This window comes from Agelaius tricolor, unplaced genomic scaffold, assembly GCF_023055355.1.
Source record: "Agelaius tricolor isolate 1412-34295 unplaced genomic scaffold, bAgeTri1.0.p SCAF_2, whole genome shotgun sequence".
NCBI classification, from domain to species: Eukaryota; Metazoa; Chordata; class Aves; order Passeriformes; family Icteridae; genus Agelaius; species Agelaius tricolor.
Genome location: NW_027269262.1, coordinates 71,289,322 through 71,312,824, shown reverse-complemented (window position 1 = coordinate 71,312,824; position 23,503 = coordinate 71,289,322). Strand labels below are relative to the sequence as shown.

The window sequence follows — 23,503 nt, the reverse complement described above, 5'->3', positions numbered from 1 at the left end:
AGAGAAGTGTTTAATAAACCATCTGTTTTAGGTCAAGAGGAAAAGATGGATCAGCGCATTACCTAGGTATATCAGGATCTCTTTGTGCTCTTGTGCCCTTATGTTCTTTTATTAATGGGCTGTTTCAAAATCTGGTGTGTTTAATAAACAACTATAACAGTGATTCTGATGTGATATTTTCAGGAGATAGCCTTATTACAGTTCAGAATTACAGTAAAAGTGAATAAATGCAGCTCCTCTGGACTGTAGACATATTGCAGCCATTCCCTTTCCATGTTAGTCCAGACCTTGGGTACAATAATGTGTTGTGTTTGCGTGGCAATGTTTTGTAGTGGGGAGCAGGGTACAGGGCTGGTTTCTGTGAGAAGCTGCCAGAAGCTTTCCCCATGTCCTGAGGAGCCAGGCAGCTCCAAGATGGACCCACCACTGGCCAAGGCTTAGCTCATCAGCAGTAGTGGTGACACCTCTGGGATAACATATTTAAGAAGTAATGGGGGGAAGAACCTGCAGAACAGCAGCTGGAGAGAGGAGAGAGAATTTGTGAGAGCAGTGCCTTGGCCATTTCCCATTCAACACACTGTTGTGGGTTGACCTGGGCCAGCTGTCAGGCACTCACTCACTCCCCTCCCAGCTGGACAGAGGAGAGAAAATTGAATAAAGATTTCATGGGTTGAGATAAGGACCGGGAGAGAGATCACTTGTTAAATACTGTCACTGGCAAAACAGGCTCAACTTAGCGATCTGAAATTAATTTACTGCACTAACAAAATCAGAGCAGGATAATGAGAAGTAAAATAAGCCCTCCTTCCCAGCTCTACCTCCTCCCCCAGTGGCTCAAGGAGGCAGGGAATGGGGTTTATGGTCAGTTCATCACCTGAGGCTTCTCCTGCTGCTCAGGGAGAATAGGGGTGTCCCTCTCACAGGAGACAGTTCTCCATGAATTTCTCCAATGTGAGTCCATCTCACGAGCAACAGCTCTGTGTGAACAGCTGCAGTGTGAGTCCATCCCATGGACAACTGTCCTCCCACCACTGCTGCAGTGTGGGTCACTCTGCCATGGCTGCAGCCCTCCAAGGACAGCTGCTCCAGCCTGGGGGCAGGGCCCTCTCTCCACTGGCTCTTCCACAGGGTCACAACCTCCTCCAGGCATGTTGTGAGCTCCACAGCTCCAGTGTGGGTCTCATCCACATTTCCAGGTGGATCTCTGCATCCCTTTGGACCTCAGTGGGCTGCAGGGCACAGCTGCTTCACTGTGGGCTGCACCAAGGGCTGCAGAGGAATCTCAGCTCCAGTGCCTGGAGCACCTCCTGTCCCTCCTTCTCCACTGACCTTGGTGTCTGCAAGGTTGTTTCTCTCACCTATTCTCACTCTGCTCTTCTCTGGCAGGAAAATTACCACTACACTATAGCCTTTGTTTGGATTTTCTTGTACAGTACATCATATACTTGGGGTTTGCTCAGTGTAGAAGCCAATCAAGGATTACAGTGTTGGCCTAAATCACTATTTGTTGCTCCACAAGAAAGCACTGAAATGATTGGAAAAAAAATCAGACTCAGATGATAAATACAAATTTTGTAATGACCATATTTTTCAGCCCAACCCTAGCTGTTAATGCTTCCATTCCATACATTTCACCTTTGCTGTCATTTGATAGTGCAATAATGGTTTCATTTCACATTTCAGTTAAAAAACAGCACCAATACTTATTTGGCCCATTAGATTATGCTAAGCAATCTACCCCACCACCTCTGGAAGTATTTTTAAATTAATTGGTTTTTAATAAATATTGACTGCCATAAAAAAAAGGATGCATCCATAGATAGCAGAACTTAAGTAAAAATGTCAAAGGTAATTGAGAGATGAGAAATTTCTTTCTATGACCCTTCAGCTTGCTATTCTGTGAGATGTATCAGACCCAATTGTTGGGAAATCTTCAATCTTGTTTGAGAGTAGGTGATTGAGATAATGCTTGAAGCCTCCTGACCAGTCCTTGTGTCTCAGGTGGGAGCAGCCAGCTCCCAGCCCTGGGACAGGAAGGGAGGGCAGGGCTCTCCAGATGCTTCCTCCTTCCTCAGCAGCCTCTTCATTGCACTGTCTGCTTCTGTGATTTTCTTAAAACACTGCAAAAGTTGTAATGCCAGCCAACCTAAACTGTGATAACCTTTCCACAAAACCTCTCAGGCTTTGATTAGTATCCATTCAGTTAGTGGCCAACAGCCTTGATAAACCCTCCCTACAGTCTAAGGCAGACCTGCTAGGATTGATCACCCACAGTTTACCCCAGTATAATAATTTACCCAATGATAAAGTAAATTCACTGAAAATGTCACATACAGGAGCACTTGAATTACATGAAAGACTTTCCCAGCTGTCCCAGTACCAGAAAGCAGAAAGGCTGTTGAGCATCAATAGAGATGATTTGCAGGAAGATGAACTGGAACCATCTCTCCAAATTACTTCCCTGTGAAAAAAACATCTTTTTTGCAGCACTGAAATCTTTAAAGGCAAAAATATTCCTAGTTATTGAGAGCCAAAGGTCTGTCATTAACTAAAGGAAGAAGTTTTACTCTGTCTCTGCAGCAGGTGGTGGGGAGGAGGGATGATGAGAGAGGGAGAGTGCCTGAAAGGATTGAACAGAAAACCTGAGTCATGGTTTTGTCAATGGCAGATCCTGCCAGCAAATTGCTGAGAAGGAAATTGCTCTGCAAAATTACTCTTTTTGTGGAAACAGCACTCTTTGCTCCATCCCAGCCTTTATATCTGATTCAGGACATTTAAAAATTGTTTTTTCTTTTCCTTGGGAATGTTACACTTTCTAGCCAGTTCTAATTCTGCATTTTCCAGTTTAGGAATGTAAAATTCACAGCAAAAAATTAAAAATTTAATTAGATTTAAGCAAAGATTCCTGCCAATCTCAAAGCAGAAGAGCAATGTATTGCACACAGGAAACACAGTTCAGAGTGCAGTTTGCCTTGCTCATTGATTAAAATTTCCAAAATTTCCACATAAAGCACTTCAATGCTGAATTACTAGGCAGTAATTCAGCATTGAAGTGGCCAAAATCTCTCTTTTCTTTAACTGTAATCAGTTCTCTAAATATATCTCTTCATAGAAACAGAAATGGTATTGCTAGTTCCAACTTTTTTCCCTCAAATGTCCCTGCAGTTTAAAACATATTCCAGTTAAAAGAAATCTGGGATTGAAAGCTGGGGTTTATCTTCAATTGAATATGTAATATTTAAGACCCAGGATCAGAATGATCAAAGCCAGCAGTTTATTGTAAGGCTTTCTCTCTGACCTGCACCCCTCTTTTCTGGAGCACAGGAGCAGATCTCTGGGGCTCTGGTGAGTGGGTCCATTTTTCAGCAGCTGTCACATGAAACAAGGGCCTTGGTCCCTTGCTGTGCACAAAGAAATAATGCAATAAGGCAATTTTATCTTCTGATGAATACATTAGAAAATAAAACACCAGTCTGCTCTCCTAGACTGCCACAATGCCTTTTCTGTTCTGTTTAGGAAAAAAACACGTTAAAAGTAGGTGAAAGAGGTAGATGAAGGAGTGGTGTTTTACCAATTAACATGGACAGCTGGAGGCTGTGAGCCAGGACTTTACATTTTAAGTTTTTCCTGAGTTCACTGAGCCCCTCTACATTGCTGTTTGCTTAACTGAGCCTCACATTTTAAGCAGCTGATTAAAACAAAGCAATGTTGAGCCTCCTCCTGGCTCCATCTCCTCCTGGGAGATGGAAGATTTAGGCTAGCTGGTCCAGATACATGCTAGCTACTGAAGAGAAAAATAACCAGCTCATTCTTTATTGACTGACTGAAATATTTTTATTGTGGGTTTTTTTACCAGTTTCCAAACAGTGTATATAGATGTGTTTCTGTCTTTGTACATTTTGTCTGGATATTGTCCTCATTTGCACTTTTCATTTTTGTAAACTGCTAGCATTTCCCATGTGGGCCATCAGAATGGTTTCAAGCACTTGCAGTACTAAAAGCATGAATATCTGACATTTGCACAATGCTGATGCCTGAGTGCTTTCTGAATGTTTACACTGTGTGTGGAAAAGATGGAAAAATGCAATGGATTTATCTAGAAGATGGTTGATGGCTGATGGCATGAAGTTTTAATGTAGCTACTGCCTTCATTTTGGAGTGAACATAAATGTGAGTGATGACTTTTTCACAGGCATACAGATACATTAAAGGCAGAGCACTTTATGATCATAGTTACACTGGTTAAGTCAGCAGTATCCTCCTGTATATTTATACTGTAAGGCTGGGAATGGCACCAGGCCATACAGCCCACTGGACTGCCCTGAGTTAATTCCCACACATACCTTTGGGATATTGAGACTGAACTTACAGCTTTCCAGTGGTTGACATTTTGCCTAAGCCTTTGTAAATTATCCCAGTAGTCAATCACTATTTTAAAAAATAAATGTGTGCTGCAGTGTTGTGGGTCCCCAGGACAAGGTGAGAGATGAGAATTGACTCCAAGTTCTCAGAAGGCTGATATATTATATTATATTATATTATATTATATTATATTATATTATATTATATTATATTATATTATATTATATTATATTATATTATATTATATTATATTATATTATATTATATTATATTATATTATATTATACTATGTTATGTTAATAATATTAAATCATATTATATATCATATCACTATACTAAAGAAAGAAAAAGGAGACATCAGAAGGCTAGACAAGAATGATAATAAAACCTGTGAGTGACCAGAGAGTCCAACACAACTGGACTGGGATTGGTCATTAAGTAAAACCAATTCACATGGAACCAATCAAAGATGCACCTGTTAGTAAGCAACCTCCAAACCACATTCCAAGCAATCAGATAATTATTGTTTACATTTCCTTTCTGAGGCTTCTCAGCTTCTCAGGAGAAAAATCCTGGTGAAGGGATGTTTCAGAAAATATCCTGGTGACAAATGTGCAAGGTACTACTTGGAATGTTTAACTTCAATTCCAGCTGCTGAACCTTGGTAAGCAAAAGTGAGGATTCATTTCAGCTCATGTTTCATGTATACCTTCAAATGTTTTTCTTGAGGATTTATATTTATATTTAGTCTGCCTACATATTTTTGCTGCTCCTCAGTGTGATTAAGTGAAATGATGCATTTCACTCATCATAAAACTCCACGTGTGTTTAGCTAGGTAATGAGACTGATGGTAATGCTTTCCATGTCCATGTTGGAAATTAGTCTAGACCATAAAGAGAGCTGTTTTATTACCAATCCCAAAGGAGAAGGAAAGCCCAGGTAAAGGAGAGGGAGGGAGGCAAAGAGCCTGTGGACAGACACCTGCAGCTGTAAGGCACTGCACAGAACAGGCTGGGTACTGCGGTGGGAAGCGTGACTGAGAGAGGGCCAGCTGCCTGCTGCTTGTTTTCCATCTCACACAGTGCTCTCCTGTAAGGAAAACTTCTTTCTTGGCATTTTAAGGAAAGGTTTAGACAGGAAGTGAGCCAAAAGCCAGCACTTTGGGAAAACAGGCTGATTTGTCATAATTTGGACCCATGATATAAGGTATTGTGCATGGAGCATATATTTTTTAACATGTACTTTTTAAGGGCTTTACTGAAACACAGCCAGTATCTTTGCATGTGGAAAAGCAAATACCCCCACTCTCTATCCTTCTAAAATCCAGTACCATGAAAAGCACTTCAGAGCTTTGCTATTTTGTGTTAGTTTTTCAGGTTGGAGGAAGGAGTGATCTGTTTCTGGCACATCATGTGACACTAGTTAGTTGCTGAATCCATTCTGTGTTATTTTTCCCAGGCAAAAGATGTATTCAGCTGTCAAGGTCTTCCAAAATGTTGCTGATGCTTATTCCAAAATACAGTGAAAATTTGGTTCTTCTATCTTGTTCCAGTTATCAAAATTTCTACCTTCATGCATTAAACTCTGTTATCTTTCTGGTGTTAAGTCCTTGCCTAGCACCATGATTACAATTCTCTCAAGTTTACCTTTTGTATCTTCCCTTGATGGTCAGGCCAATTCCCTTTAATTCATCTTCTGGGGTCTATTTGCCATGAAGAACCCTTTGTCTGGAGCTTTGAAATGATCACACATTTGTTAGAGTGTTGCAGCATGCTTTTCCCATTTGGAATAAATATAAATTTTTATATTCACCTTTATTTCACAGACATGGTTACAACACTATTAAATTTGTTTACAAGACAGTTATTCTGTGATTCTGTATCCCCATTTGAAATTGAAATATACCAATATGCAAAAATTTAGCATGTCCTTATGAATTTAGACCATGCAAGTGATATCAAGGTTTGCAGCTTGAGAGTTTGTTTGTGCTTTAGGAGGAGCTCACTGGAAATAAGCTTCCTCCTGTAAGTATGGAGGAAGGCACAGAGCTCCTGGCTGCCTCCCCACCCCAGCACTGTGCCTGGGCATGGCTCAGCCCTGCTGCCTGGAGACAGCTGTGGAGAGTGGAAAGTGAAAATGCATTTGTTGTATTTTGCTTCACTGTCTAAAATTCATATCACATTAGAGTTCAGAGAAATCATTCTGGATCCTCTGAATGTCTGGGAAGAAAATTTATTGCATTATTATATTTACAAAACATTTTTTCTGATAATATTTTCCTGCTGCAGTAGGTCATCCCTCTGTAAATCTGGATCCTTCATCCTAGCTCACAAACCCACTCTCTGCTGTGCCTCAAAGTTTCTAAATTGTTTCTTGTTAGGTAAAAGAGCTATTGCATATTTCCTGAGCATCTGGCCTCATCCCCGAGGCTACTGCTTTGGAGGAAATGACTTAAACCTGACTTTTGTCACAGCCCCCACTCCATTTTTTATTGGATCCTTGCTATGTCTGGTTTTTGCAGCCAAAGTGTGCACCAGCCCTCAGGCCTGCAGGTGCGTGGCTTTCCCAAAAATAAATAGTTTCAAATCAGGAAAATAGGTAGAGAAAGCAAATGTTTCAGTGCTTTCTGTGCTTATTATCACTCTAACATGAAATGCAAGAAACTTGGTGATGATTGCAAGCACATATTTCCTCTGGAAGCACCTGTATGTGGTGATAATACTTTCCATTTTTCTTCCCTATGAGCTTTCTCAGAGTCCATCTTTACAGTGCAGCATCTTTTTAGGCAGGCACTCTGTAAACCAGCATCTTATGCATTGTACATGAGATAACAGTCCTGATAAATAAAAAAGGGTGTTGCTGAACTAGAAAATGGAACCCACTGGTTTGTTTATAGTCAGTTCCAAAGGTATAAATTCAGCTAATCAACAGCTACCTGCTTTAAACAAATGTATGCTTGTTGTTCCATAACAGAGCACCTGATAGCACAGGGTCTCCTGGGTACTGGGTCAGACCTAGAGCAGGTTTGGGTCTGAATTCATGTCCTGCTTTAAAATGAAGTGGGAGAATACTGTGGCAAACACACATGCAATAATTTTCTCTACAAACAGTTGATTCTTCTGGCTAAGATTAACTTTGTCTCCTCACTGCAAGGCTTCATACCCTGCCCAAACTTCTCAACAGCATTAGCTACTGCAGCATCACTGATTTTCTTAGCCACAGAAATGTTCAGGTCACCTTGAACCTTGCTAAGATTTACTCTTTGGATTAAGCCTGTGCAGGAGATGCAGGCAGACCTACCTAAGTGTTATTTGTGGTTTGAGAAGTTTCCTGTGGTCCTGATATTTAAGGGCTACAGAATTGTGCCTGCTGGATCTCTTTTCTGTCTCTCTGTGCCAGATGTCAATCCATGACATTACTTTGCTTTTCAGACCAGTTTTACATTCAAAAGCTGAATAAATTAGGTGATTTCCCCCCTTTTCACATCATCTTTGTACAAAGGTGATACAAAAATATTCATACAAAACTGGCTAGAAAGAGTTAAGAGTAAAAATTTCCTCTTTTCTTTATGAAATACTGTTATTGAATAATTTGAATTCTTAGGTGTAACTAGGCTGTATGAAGAACTAGAGCAGCATGTATGCAATGTTTCTCTTTGGTTTTCACTAGTGTTGTCATTATAATAAAAGAAACCAGAAAAAATAAGAAATACAGGTCTAATGTCTTAAATTTTCATTCTGAATTTTACATTTTCACTGACTTCTCTGTGATGAGCACCTTATTTACTAAAATAATTATTTTCAAAGCTTTCTTAGACAGCGCCTCCCCAGGTAAATGTGGGGGGGAGGTTTAGAGCTATATGATTTAAACATTTTGAATGGACATAAGCTTGCAAGTCTGTGAGCAATCTTTCAGACTGCAATTTTAAATGTCTCCTAAACCACAAAATTTGGGATGATGCTATCTGAAAATTTATGAAAACTCATTCAAAATTTTAAAATTATCGTGTTTGCTTTGTTTTTTTGGAGAGCACACCAAGCTAAGCTGCTTTCAGCTGCTTGTTCTGATTCCTGTGCTACCTCCCAAGTTGTGCCAGTCTGGCTGCTTGCGTCATTGGGGGAAGAATAAAGTCTAGGATGGACTTCAGTTTAAAATAACCCTTTTTTCCCCCTGATGCTGCTGAAAAAAGCATTTGTCAAGCTCCAGCCTAAGGGATTTCTATTGGCATGGTAAAAAAGGCAAGACTTGGTGTGCCTGTGCAGGCCAGCAAGCAAAGAGGAAGGTGGAAAACGTTGCCGTGGGAGGACAGTTCTTTTAGGCACACTTTGTGCTGGAAAGGTAGATTTGGATTTATGAATTTATGAGCAATGGAGCTGCTGCAGAGCTGTTCTCCCTGTGGCCATTGACACAGAACTCATGTGTGTTCCTTCCAAATAAACTTTACTGCAAGCAGTGGAATACCTGCCCCTCGTCCTCCATTCCTGCCCACAGAGGGAGCAGCCTGGCAGTCCCCAAACCCCAAGCAGCCATTCCCCAGGGAAGGGTCCCCATCACATTTGTGGGCGTTTAATAATCACCCAGAAACCCAGGTTTTGGGAAGGGAACCTTGAGAATATTGCAGCCTTGCCAGGTCATTTGAAAGTAAAGTGTGTACTTGGCAGAGCACTGAGGGGGGATCTGCTGTTTCCCCTGGCCTAAAGAGGCCCACAGACTTTTGGCAGGGGTGCCATGAATGAGAAGATGAGAATGAAAACAGCATTACTGAACCCGTTCATTTAGATATTACAGTGATTTAACAACACTGATGTAAACTGAAGCTCTACCATGAAAGACCAAGGAGATTATTTACCAAACCCCTGCTGTGAGGATGGCATAAATATCTCAACAGTTTGCTTGTTTTAAACCACAATGAGGCAAGACCTTTACTATTGCCACCCTGCTGGCTTTTAAATTCCAATAGTACAGAAGAGAGTTAACTCTTCACTTTTGTGTACTGTGGCAAATCCTACATAGCAATGCAAAAATATTTGCTATCTTAAAATCAACCCTGTGTTCCTAATCCTTTTTAAACATCATCTCTGTTTTGCAATCATCATTTTGTGTTATGTATCTAGCCTATAAAATAGGTATTGCTTTATGGATTGCCAACAAATCTCATGCTCTTAACAGCACTGCTTATGTATGCTCACTGTAATTTCTTCTTGCTGTTCATACATAATGAGCAAGTCACTGAAGCCTCTAAGCTCTTGCCCACTGTCTAAATAATCTATTTGCCAATGAAAATGAATTCTAAAATAGTTCCTTAACTTCAGAATAGCAAACATATTACAGTATAAAATAAAAAATCTTTTTGCCTAGTATTGGTGGCCACTAGGTCATCCATATAAAACTTATAGTAGTGATAGTAGAAGGCTCAGTATCCTTGGTTTATATTTGACAAGTATTGCAAAAAAAGTCACACCCCTGCAACACAGGATGCAGCAAGTATGCTCAGGCTGCAAACTAACAGAGACAAAAAAATGATACAGATACACATTTTCAGGATTGAGATTTTCCATCTGCCTCTGAAAATGGATTAATGTAAGAAAAAGTTTTCTGTGCAAGACCAAAAGATGCAACACAATCCGATAAATGAACAATTGGACTTAATAACAAAATGGCTTTTTAGCTGACAGATGTTTCACCAGACAATTTAGTCAGAGACCAGATGGCCAAAGAGATACATGGTGGAAATAATTTCATAGGATGACTCCACAGAAGAAAAAACTCATCATTTGGAAGTTTGAAATGTCAAAGACTCAATTAATGGAATTAGTGTGTAATTCCTGTGCAGTTTTCCTGTTGAAAGCTGTGCTCAAGCTCATCCTCAGAGCCCCACTGCAAGGTGAAGCAATGAGCTCCTGGCTGGAGCTCTGACTCACACGGGGCTCACTGCCTCTCCACCTCCCTTCCTGACAGCTGCCTTTGTCTGCAACATCAGCCTGTGCCATTCACTGCTCTGCACCAAGGCTTTGTCTGCCTCTCCTCTGGTCCTGTGGAGTGACAGGGAGAGGTAAGACCTGAAACACATCTAGGAGGAGAATTCTGGGAGATGTAGGAGAGGTGAAGTTTACTGTTGCCTTACTGAAGTTGCATCTAAACTTGGACACAAGAACAACATCAGTTTTTATATCTAGCAGAAAAGGCAGTTTCCAAAGACAGAAGTCTTTTTTTTTTTTTAATAAATTATAATATTTTCAACTTTCAGTTCAATTTTTTTCTATCAAAACCTACATGACAGCATTATTAGTTACAACCACTACAAGTCAAAGTGTCTTTGGAATACTCTGCCTCCATCTTCTGACTGCTCAGGGAAATGCAGTGACTAGTTTGTAGTCAGACATTAACTCACAGAATCATAGAATGGCTTGAGTCAGAAGAAAACTTAAAGACCTTTTATTCACAAAATTTTATATATTTTCAAGACCAAGGCTTTGAATATTTGGGTGAAACTTTGTTGAATTCAGTCATTGCCTTTGCTAGCTAATACTGACAAATGTTGCTTTCTACTGAAAAATCATCTTTTCTTACAGATTCCTGAAAAAGAATTCACGACTTTGCTTCATTTTTAATATCTTTAACACAGCACTTGAATTCCTACCTGATTAATGTAGAAGGTTTTGATGGCACAATGTCACTTCATACAGCCATGGCTTGTCATTGTTTTTCCACATACTTTTTTCTCATTTAGTGTCTGTGACTCCTTAATTTTTTTAGGTTTGATACCTGCATTATCAGTTAGTAAATTTGCCTTCTTAGTTTCTCTTTTAACGAAAAGCTCTTAATATATAAGCTTTGACCAAAACTCAACTGAGAGCAACAGTCATGCATCCCACTTACCCCCTGTATTTGGATTTCTGACCCATTGTTGCAACCAGATGTTGAGTGCTCTGCACCCACCATAAATGACAACTGATTTTTGTTAATGCAGTAAGATGGGAAAATTCACCTATGCTGTCCAATATCATATCGTACAATTCATGTGTATCCACACAGCTAGAGCAGAAAGCAAATTACTCATTTATTTCATTGCTGATAGGCAAAACAACATGAAATAATTTTTTTCTAAATTTCTTAACTTCAAATGAAAAGAACATTCAAGGCAAGGCCATGCATAGAGCAACCTTTCATCCATATTGGTCTCATCTGTCATGCTCACATCTAACCCCTTCATTTCCCAGAACTGAAACAGATTTAAGGGGGCCTTCTCTGGATCTTAAGTTCAACTCTTGCTCATGCAAGGAGGTGTGTGTGTAGAGAGGCCAGTGGAGACCTGCAGGTGACAAAAATCCACTGACATGCTGCACTCATTGACTGTTTTCCCAAGATTTCCTGAGCCAATGTTTCCCAGACCAGTGGACCATAGGAAAAAGGCCAAATGATGTCAAATGTGAGGATGAAGATGCCACAGGGAGGCAGACTGCTCTCTCTGGGGTACTGTACCACACCTTGCATCACTGGCACCACCACAAAATGAGACAAAATAGAGGCACGGCAGAGCCAGCTCAAATTGCTCCTCAGTATTAACTGCCCAATTCCATGTGTCCCTGCTAGGTCTTCTGGAGGATGGGAAATTGGCTCACACAGGTGTACCTACAGCATCAGCCACAGCTGGAATGCTGAATGCTGAGAAGAGGAGCAACTGTGGCTCTCAGTGTGCAAACCCCATAGCCCACAGCATGGGAGCTACAACACAGAGACAGAATGGCTTCAGGACCACTGAGGTATGAGTATAATTATGGTCCCTATTGCCCAGCACTAGCTTCAACCAGGTCTAAGTTACTTTTGTGACAGCCTTTCTCTTTGCAGTGAAACTGTATTCAATGTCTTGAGACATGAGAAAATGGTGCCAGGCTGCACTACAGGCATGGCATGATTGAGCTGAGTACCTCTGGCAATGCTTCATGCCTGAACAGCCACAGAATTGATGTTTTATTTGTCAATCACTGTAGCACACACTTGCTACAGTAGAAAAAAAAGCCCCAATGCTCATTTCTTTCCAACTCAGGCCAGTTGTGGCATGTATCATACAAACTACTTAGATTAATTATCTGAAAAGGAACATGTTTTCCCTTAATTGCTGTTCTGCTTAAAATATGTGCACTGCATGAACCCTGGTTCATCCAAAGCTGGACATGAAGCTTGAAAAAGTCAATGGGTGTTTTTTCAATAACTTCAGTAGGCTTTGGATCAGATCCTCCCCCCTTTTCCCCCTCACTTATGTGTTGTGTACATTGCATACATTGTAAGGACAAGGCTTTGGGGCTATACCAAAGTCCAGCTTTCTCCTGCCACAGCTGCCTACCCACCCACCTGTCTCCTACAGCCTCCTTCCACTTGCTGCCCTGTTTGCACAGCAGCTGCTGAGCTGCTGCAGAATAAAGAAAGCCAAAATCTATGGCTGGTTTACTGCTTCCTTGGTTTCTCATATGAGAAGATGTTAGCTAAAAATTAGGGGAAGGAAGACTTCCTTGTCTTCTGGGTTATCTGCAGATGTAGCAGACAAAGTCTTTTACATGGTCCTTGGCATTTCTGGGGGAATCTCAGTTTCTACTTTGAGAAGTGCTTGCCATGCTGCTGTTGCTGCTTCCCCTACTTTTTCAGGGGAGTCTCCTCTTGCTACAATATCATAGAATTTCACATCTGGGGAGAGGGAGACTGTAAAGGTTTGGCAATCACAGAATGAGCAGTCATGGGTGAATGTTTACATCCCTGTGGGAATCTGTCAAAGGTACACTGCACTTCCTTCTGGGTGAGCATGAATTGAGCCTGGAGGTATTCCCAGAGTGGAATCATAAATAACATCTTTTACATCGAGTTTTATCCTCTGTGAATAGGATGCTCCCTGAATTTGCATTACAGTTCCACAAAATTTGGCACAGCAGTAGTTAAAGGTGTAATATTGGCATTCAGTCTCCTGCAGACAATGGTGAGTGGCCACTATCCCCTCAGCTTTTTCACCATTCTCCAAGGGATACAATTGTTTTTCTTATCTGTACAATGCTGGCTGTATTGGCAGCCCTCTTAAGCATAATTTTTACCTTTTCTTCCAGTTTTTGCTTTATCTCCTTTTCTTTCTGCAACTGTTTGTGCAGCTGCTTGGTTTCCAAAGATAGTAACAATTCAGTTGTTTTCCTGCCCTCTATTTCCTCTCTCAGATTTTGTTTCACACTGCTATGGTTTTTTCCTACCTAATTTCTACAATAATTGTCTTTCCCTATGCTCTGTTGAAGCGAACAGAACTTTAAAATTATCTTTCTCAGTTATAAGCTTGTTATTTGGTTTCCAATCTTTCTTTTATTTCCCTCTCAAAAGCCAGTGATGACTTTAATACTCCATTTTCTGATTTCAAAGCAGCATGTTCTATATATAATATATTTGAGACAAGGACTCTTTGATTCCCTTTTGCATGTAAGATAAATGAGCCTCCAATACTGCACAAATAATTGCTTCATCTTTTCAGAATTTTTGGGCCCATTTCTTTCCTGCCTGGGAAGGAGCACGTTCATACTTCTGTAACTGTTTATCCATGGCAATCCTGCTGGCTACACCAATTCTTCTGTCACATAAAAAATTAGGAAAGGCAGACCCCCCCTTGCTTTCTGTGTTGTCTGCAGATGTAGTGGGCCTGGGGGCCTTCCCTTCCTCACTCAGTATTATCTGCCTGTCTGAGAGCCTGGGAGACCTTCACAGACAATATTTCAGAGTAAGCACTCTGGCACTCTGAGTCTGGGGAGGTGCCAGAGGCACAGAGTGGTGGCACAGTAATTCTGGTCAGGAGTGCAATCCCTGATGCAGAACTGACATGCATTGCACTGTAAGTCTGGGCAAACTCCACATTCACAAACAGGGCAATTTCTTGCTTCTTGGACAGAGTAAGGTCCACAAACTGCTGTTGATAAATGCACTGACATCAGAATGCATAAGCAGTAGTATTACTTACTATTGGAATAAAGCTTACCTGACAGGAGTTCCCATGGGGAACTGTTGAGCATCCCAGGACACAAAGGAAGAGCCTCCTCTGACCTCCCTCCCCTGTTAAGTCATATTTATATTGTTCTCTTCAAGGATGGGGGGAAATGTTTCAGTTGACATAATTTCACACTTAAATGGCATTTGAGTAACTTTATATACATGTAAAGACTGTACAGGTTTTACTTTGCTAGCATACTACATGGGGCATGAAAAGGAAGATGTTGAACTTTTCAAGTTCAAGCAAATTTCAGCTTTTGGTCACCATTTTGGTCATTCCTTCAGCTTAAGTCCTGTTAGATATGTTGTTTTAAACAGAGAATGACTGCAACACCTCTCTGCAATTCCATCCTTTGTTTCTTGCCTCTCTCAGACATGAACAAGCTCCCCTGGTGTCCCTGCTCCTCAGGCGTGCACAGTTTGTTGAATTACTGCCAGTGTGCACACTCCTCCTTGCTGAGTCTTTTGACATTTTTCCACAGAAAGTGCCTCAGCACAGCGTGTGGCAGAACAGCTACACCCACCCCATCAGAAGCTGTCCCATCTTGAGAGTCACATCCTTAAACCAAGGGGTCTGAGCAAATGAAAAAGGAAATTTGGGTTGAACTTCACCTTGCATTTGCCAACACACAACACATCAGTACATGTCTATTTATTTTATAGCTCCACTGTATTATTGTCTTTTGTATTGCTATAGTACAAAGGTATTCCCAGGTGACATAAAAGATACTGTATCTTTTCATCAGATACTGCTGTATCTTTTCATGAGATACTGCACCTCCAGGTGGACAGGGGCACATTCCACAGCAGCATGACGTCTAGAGCCATGGGATTTCTGTAAATGAAAAGCCCAAATGCTTGTCCTAGCCACTAGCCCACAGAGAAATCTTAATTGGTGAGGTTGGATATGGTCAAACAGAACTACAAAATTATCAATCCAATTTGAAAAAGACTTGGTCACAATTGATGATTACACTGTGCACCTGTCCTACTGTTAGACAAAATTGTCTAATTTTGTAATTGAATGGAAAATTACTTCTGTATTGCACTTAGCAGGGAGTATGGGCAGATTCCCACAACATATTAATCATGTGAGTGTTGACTGTAATGGTACTAATCAGTGAAGTGTGGGTTCCTGTCCTGAGGCCCCATGACTTTGAAGATACCCTCCTGCATTTTCTAGCTGAGATACATTCAGTAACATGTATCTCTGCTGTTGCAGCTCAGTGCAAAACAATTTCTGATAATAACTAAAGCATTTACATCATTCTCCACATCCAATGCAGGTACATAAGAAGTTGTTTGAACTTCTTTTAGTAAAAAAAGAAATATACATGCCTAGAGAGAAAGTGTAGTAGCTAATTTAGGCTCCAGCTCTGGTCTGCCATTCTGCATCTCTGTTTTTCCACTTTTAGGGGACCATAAGGTGAGCATATAATGTGAACACCTTAAGTTTAGATGCCTAGAGTTTTTCTTTTGTCTCGACATGCTATGGGATACAGTGCAATGCAGCATATAGTGCCCTTGCAAGGCTTGGGTTGTGCCATTGGCCTGTGGGCTAGCAGGGGATAAATCATGTCACCCCTCTGTTTCTCACTTTCTCCTGCATCAAGCTCTAAAGCAGCCATCTGCCTTATCCCTTGATACCTGGGTATGACAGGGTACAGCTTGTGCTGTTGAAGGAGAAAAGGTTTGACACCGACTGACTCAGAAATTTTATTATCCTCTCATGACTGTAATGTCAAAACAATTTAGAAGTAAAAGATGATGATGATGATGATGACGGTAATAAAGAAAAGAGTGCTAATACCAGTGAAGGTAACAGGTTGGTCAGATATCCCTCCAAAGAAAAGGTGGTATCCAGATTATGTCCCTGACTGACAATAATCTGGTTTGATTCTCATTGTAGTTTTTGGCAAGGACTTGCATGAGCAGTAGCACAGGGGGAGCAAATAGCAAAGGAGATGGTGTATTCAGGCTGCAGAAATGTGAAATAATACACAGCAACAAATTAACTCCAGGTGTTTCTCTGTGATATATATGAACCTTTCCCTTATGTCAATGGCTGAACTTTATCAGATATTATTTTACCTGGCACTCTTACCACGTAAATAATGCCTAATTTACCTAACATTCCTTACACTGACAAATAGTCTCGTGGAACACTGGCAATGCAATAATCAAACCCACCTAACCCAGCTGTGTGTCTCTATCAGCCCAGATCTGGGTACACTTTATTAGACCTGTCCAGTTTCCTGTGCATTATGGTGCATTGCTTATGGTAACAAGCAGTCTGGGAGATGGAAAAGTACAAATTTGAATTAGGGATGTACTTGCATGCCTCAGACAGACTGACTTTTTTGAATATTGAAAATAAACTGATGAATCTCTGAAAGGTATACATTGTGCTTGGATCTTGTATGCAGGCAGAAGTGTTAATTTAAAACTATATTTTCACATCAGAAACATAAAATCAAGTACAGAAAATTCAAGCTCAGGCTAGTGATGCACTATTCACAGTGACATGAAAAGGAACCTCTAATTTTCACTTCTGGACTGAAACCAGATTTATTTGCTCTGCCTTTACAGTACACACATGCAGAGATGATAATTATAGGCAAGAATGTTGATCCAAAGCCTACTGATATCTGCTGTCTTTGCAGCAGATAAAAGCTTGTGTCCACACTGAATGAGACAGTTGCTCTGCACCACAGTGCTGTATGAAGGATGCTGGAGACATTCTGTTAATTACATAGAACTGTTTTTGTAAATTAGGGGTTAATCATCAGTGACTCTGTTGTCCTTGTGGAACTCACTGTACTGTTTAAAACTCTCACAGAGTAAATGGGACACACAGAAAACGTCCACACAAGAAGTTGCCATTAATGTTACAAAAAGCATCAGACAAAGTGACAGGAGAAAAACAAAGAATTGTGCCAATTAATGAAGAAAATTGCAGAAGAGGATGGACTTAACAAAGCTTCGCTGCACTTTAAATGTCAGTGGCTGAAGACATGAAGATCTCTAGGTGTTCCAGGTTGAATACAGCAGGCAGCTGCTACTGAGTGCCTCCAGAAGCAGGTCTTGTGGAAACCAGTGCAAGCACTGTAGACATTACAGTGTTTGTCTAAAGACAGACATAGTCATTTGTCTAAAGCAGTGGCACTGCACAGACATACACAGAAATTCATTATATTTGGTTTTTACCAACTTCCATGTTATCCCTTGTGTACGTCCTGTTCCACATTGCTATTAAGATGAGGCTGGATAATAAGGGGTACAGCTCATCACAATTAAAACTAGGAAATGAACAAATGAATCTGAATTTTTAATCATAAAGTTGTTTTGAAACCCAGAGTTCATTTAAAGCACTCACATACTTTAAAACACAAACCCAGACATCTCAAGAAAGTGAGACTAAAGTCTAGTCTTCCACAAAATCTCTTTTCAATTATATATATAGGTTATATATATTTAAGTCATACAGTAATGTTTTTCTATATTAAATGTTCAATTACTTAGTTTTAATTTATTGTTTGTATTGACATTATTTTGGTCTTAAAAATAGTAACTTTCATATTGATCAGCCTTACTTGAAGGTCCTAGTCTCAACTAGCAAGTAGAGTTGTGGCTACTTGGTTGTTTTATAAATGCCCCTTTGATTATGTTGAAGCCCAGTCTGACTAGGAAAAAAGTTACCTTTAACATTACAAGAAAATAACCACAATTTTTAAAGTCATATTCTAATGTCAGTTCAAAAAGTTAACTTTCTTTCTTCAGACATATATCCATATATCCATAATATACATGCATACATATATATATATATATATATATATATATGGATGTATATTAGTATCCTTAAAGGGCCATTTAAGTGTTCAAACAAGCATAAAAGAATAGAATTGTGAATGGAACCCTAGTTTATTCTGTATTAGGATCATTTTAATAGCTTGCTGCTTAGGTGTGTGAGTTACTTTCCTTGTTGTAGAACAAGTCTATGCAATAGGAATTGTTTATTAATTACTCCAACAAAAAGGCAAACTGGAATCCAGAGTTAGAGCCAGAATTTTGTATACCATAGCATATTCTAAAAGGATTTGCTGGCAGAGAGAGTGCAGTATAAACTTATATGATACAAGAAAGCTACAGAAAGTGATTAATGATCCTGATGTGTTTAAGGATAAACAGGATTTTGAAGGAAGGCTAAATGGAAGGTTGGTTGGGTAAGAAGCTGTTCCAGAGATTGTGGCCTTGGGTGGATACCACATCAGAGTGAGTAGATGCAAGAACAAAGGAGTCCTGGCAGTGAGAGTATTTATTAGCTAAGAAATTATTTAGTGATGATGAGCTGAGCAGATGTGTCACACAGCTCGGGTCACACCACAGAAGGAAGGCCATGAGCTGCATGGCACATGAAGCTGCCCTGGCTCATGGCAGCAGCCATCAGGGAGGCAGCTCTTGAGCCTTGTATTCCCAGCATGAGCTGTGACAGGATGGCTTGCAGGAGATGGCCTTGGTACACAATTATCTGGGCAACAGCACAGACCTTGCTCATGCTGACCACATCCCCCATCAGGGCAGCAGCTGCAGCGTGCTGGATGCTGCCTGCCCTGCACTGCTCATGATAATGTTCCTGAGCTACTCCAAGATCCCCTGAATCTGTTTATATCCTGAAACTTAACTTTATGACATTCAAAGATTGGATCCAACTTCTGTGGTAAAAGCCATGTTTAGTAACAAGCAATTTTATCCACACTCCCCATATAATACATTACTGTTCTTATCATTAGGCATTAGTAACTGAAAAGAAATTACATTATGTCCTAGGTAGCTTCTTAGTGTTTGATGTGCAAGCTTCCAATGACCTTAACAAAACTAAGAGCATATTGTGGATATGTAGATCTTGCTTCTGTACACAGATTGGGATATACTTATGTTTACTTTCCTTTGACTAGAGATAACCACAAATAGAAACAACCAATTTATAAAATAATACCCCACTCTGTATAATTAGGGTGACAGAATCTAGTCTGTACTACTTCAGACAATTTAAAGTCCTCATAATGGATTCCCATCTTAGTTTTAGTGGAAGAAGAAAGCCCAAAGAATCATCTGGACATTTTCACTCCAGGTGGCCTTCCTAGAAATGAGGAGTCTTATTTACAGGGTCTGTTCTTTGAGCATCATCTTTCAAATATAAATGGCTCAAAGACATCAAATAAAATAACCACGTTAAAAGACATGAACTTTCAGATGAAGGACCTGTGGGCATCTCTGTCTTATATGTCAGGATTATTTAAATGTAATTTCCCCCAAAAAGGCATTATTGACACATAATTTATTTGATGTCCCTTGGCTGCACGTGAAGATTTCTACAGTTACACTGAAACAACACACTTTCTGCTGGAGGGATTTGCCAACAGATGGTGAGTTCTTGTGATTTATCTAAGTTCAGATTTTAAACAGAAACTTTGTCACATTTCCACAATTCCAACACAATAAATACATAAATACATAGAATTTTCCTATATATCTTGATATATTTTCTTTCACTATGTGACAAACGGAATCATTCAAAATCAAGAGGATATTGTCTAAAGAAGAGAGAGGATTTACAGTTACCAATTCATCATGAGGCAAATTAATCTTCTCAAAGACTCAGTACAACTTTATTTTGCACTATTCCTTCATCTTCTCCCTTACGATTCCTTAACATATTTCTTCATTTCAGCATCACTGTAGGACACTGAAGGAAGACACACAATTTTAATGTGTGACTGAAATGATTTTCTACTGACATAAATAGGAAACTATAATTATTGTGTAAGCAATATATGAGTACTGCATTAAACATGCATTCTTGTTAGTAGACTTACTGAGATTTCATAAAAAACAGGACACAGGTAGTTTTGATCTTCCTAGTATGCTCATATACATATTTATTTGTGCATGTCTCTGCATGTGTATGTTGTAATGTCTTTAGTGTGTACTTCTGCGCTTCAGGCACATTTTTCTGAGAACTTTTAATTTCTGTTTGTAATTCTGATGCCCAAGTGTAAAATATTTTAATGTTTGAACTGAAATTTGTTTTACATGCTTTATGAAAAGAATGAGATATATCATTTGTGCACAGAAATGGTATTTGAAAAAGCAGGCTTAGTTTTATTTACAAATACATCTAAATTCAAGCTAGACTAACGGGAACATTTTTGTACTCTCTACAAATTAATGAAGATTGACCTTAAATTTGAAAATAAAAATAAAGAACATTTTTAAAGTGTCTGTTTATTACTCCACTTATTTCACTTTTCTGCGTTTGTGGTTGGGTTAGCTTTTAAAGCTGAGATCAAAGAGGGCAAAGGTGTAATGAATGGCACACCTGCTATTCATGGAATCAGAATATTTCTGTATCTGATGTCCTCAGGTTGTGGCTCATGGACTGTTTGTTCATATGAAAGAAGGCAAAATATATATATTCCAATAAGAAATCGGTGTATTTGCCAAAGAGGGATTATGAGGTCAAAATACAGTTGTACCTGTGTAATTAGAAATGGGAGAGTTTGTGGTTGCTGTCATGGCTAAAGTGGAAGACAGTGGGAATCTGAGACACTTTGTCTACTAAGATGCCATGATGCAGCTATGAGGCAACTAGAATACCTAGCTAAAAAAGCTCTCTTTCCTGCCTGAACTGGAGAGCACAGGATGGAAAAGTAGCTGTGGTGTTGTTTCACTTCTGCCATAGAAATAAACTCATAACTTTTACAGATGATGCTTCTTATTTTTTTCCAAAATTGCATGAAATTTTCATTATATTTTTCCTTACTAGCGGAAAGGCTATTGCTGAAATATTCTCCCCATCCTAATTGTCTGTGCCCTTGGGGTTGCCTGACAAGTTGCTTGTTCTCTTTGATTCCTGGCCAGGATGCTGACACAACAACTGGTTTGTTTCCTGTGGAAAAGGAAGAATAGTATCAAAGGAATGGCTTTCAGATGTGCCAAAAAAGAAGGATTTAGGGACACAAGGAAGCTGTAGTCCAGCACTCAGGCATGTAACAGCCCATGGGAACCCTACAAACAGGATGCTTCAAAATCTGGGATCAGACAGTACCTTACAAGTGGAGCCTTTGAACTCAATACACTGTTTCGTTTTGAAACACTAAACTTTCATTGTCCTCAGGCCAAGCATCCCTCATTGCACCAATGCCTTCTCAGATGCCTGCTTTCCAGACTGTCTCAGTGAAGCATGTGGAAAGGGTGCTAGCAAGAAATAAGGTGTACTGTAAGATGCAGGGATGCAAGATCTCATTCTGCCCTGTTACCACCCTCTAGTTTTCAAATATTTCCTTCTGATTTTCAATTTTTTATTTTTCAGCTAGCCTGTACATACTATCCATAGTTAAAAGTCATTCTTCTGCCCTTTGGTAAACTAATGGCAAAGTTGGGTCATTAATATAGGATAAAAAGTGAGGTGGTCCACCAGAAATTACATTTGTTGACATATGTCACTTAATAAAGATAAAATCCAAGTTTATTTGCAACAGCTCCTTGCACAGAAAATCTCAGCAAACACTAAAATCTAGGAAATACTGAAATCCTAATGGTAGAACTAGGATGTTCATAAGCAAGAAGAAAAAAGGGAGAACATAATAGCTTTTCATTCATTTCTGGAGGACTGAATATCATTTAAGTCCTGAGTGCAAAAAGTGGGATGCTGCTGTGTATCTGTCCATTCAAGACTGTATAAAACAAGTAGCTTTAGGTTGCTGTGGGTCCCTGCTTAGGAAAAAAATGGGATGGAGGGAGAAAAAGAGAGAGAGTGGTGTCAGAGGGCAAGACTGAGCTATGCTGCCAGTTGTATTCATTAGCTTTGCTTGACTCTTTAGCATTATAATTAGTATTATTCAGCTTTAATTTAATTTCCATTAACCTCTGCAAAACACCCACATGTTTGGATACAGGGAAACGTGTCTGGGGTATTACTGCATGGATAGAAAAAACAGTTTGCTCACAGTCAAAAAGCAGCTTAAGAAAAGGCACCATAGCTAAGCAGCAGCCTATTCTTTATCAGCTATGAAGAGCTGTCAGATACAAAAGGCATGAAATTAGTCATGTTCATCTGGTTTTACCAGGAAATTAAATATTGGGGTTGTTCATGTAAGGGAGGGAGAACTTTCCAGGTCACACTTGTAAGTGGCTTTATGTTCAGTTTGCCTGACTCAAGGACAGATTTGAACCTAAAACATAGGGTGTTGTGGCCTGTGCAGGTCCCTAAACCAGCCCTTCTGCAGTGCAGTTGCATTTCCTTTGCCCTCAAATTAGTTCCCTCCTAGAAGATTTTTTCCACTTTATTATTTTCCTTTTTTATTATTAATATGACATATTTTTTGCAGCACATTATTAGACACATGATTATATTATTGAGAGCATAATTTTACCAATTCAGACGTGAGTCTGAAAACTAAAGCTCATGAGCACAACTGCCAAGCACAGGGACAAAATTAATTCTCATTAACTCACTGAAGAGCCACAACCCCACCCAAGCAGTATCATCACCTCTGGGAAATGTTGGGATGTAGGGAGTGCAATATTAATGTACATGTATAGTGTCCTATGCAAATGATATTCATTATCCATATTTCTGACTCAAAACCATCTTTCAGATGAACTAACATGTTTAAAATCATGGTGGAAGCCAACACTTTATACCTATTCCTGCTCTAGCTGGGATTTCATACCTGATAAGGATTTTCTGTCCTTGGTCTGTGCCTGATATCTTTTGACAATTTAGAGGAGTAATTAACAAGTATAACAGAATAACTTCCAGCATATATACTGGTATATATATTTTTTTTTTCCAGCACAAAATTGGTGTCATCATTGCTGCTCATCTGTCTGCATGCTGTCTTTTCTTACAGTGTATTGATTACTTGCATCCATGGTGAGAAATAATTTCTTATGCCTTCACCATATAGGTATTTTTAACTTCTGTCTAATAAGCTCTTGCTGGTATTTCATATTACAGATGCATTTTTATCACAGGGTGAATTTATGCTGCCAAATCTCTTAGCTCCAATATCTGCTCCTGGATCCTAGTCCCAGACCATCTGTGCACACGTGGTACATGTG

At 39.7% G+C, this 23,503-nt stretch overlaps 2 protein-coding genes across 3 annotated transcripts in view; both read left to right on the top strand.

The window, feature by feature from the left end:
• FZD6 (frizzled class receptor 6) overlaps positions 1–23,503 on the top strand; it is a 67,093-nt gene that overhangs the window by 5,359 nt on the left and 38,231 nt on the right. The window lies entirely within an intron of this gene.
• Positions 1–23,503, top strand: part of BAALC (BAALC binder of MAP3K1 and KLF4) — a 35,348-nt gene that overhangs the window by 5,558 nt on the left and 6,287 nt on the right. The window contains exons 2-3 of one of the 2 annotated variants that reach the window (XM_071421458.1): positions 11,957–12,126; positions 17,214–20,657. In XM_071421458.1, coding sequence (XP_071277559.1) covers positions 11,957–12,126; positions 17,214–17,318 — 275 coding nt within the window. In that variant the 3' untranslated portion in view covers positions 17,319–20,657. Of the gene's footprint in view, positions 1–11,956; positions 12,127–17,213; positions 20,658–23,503 lie in introns of those variants that run through there. The other variant, XR_011678363.1, reaches the window with a different exon arrangement.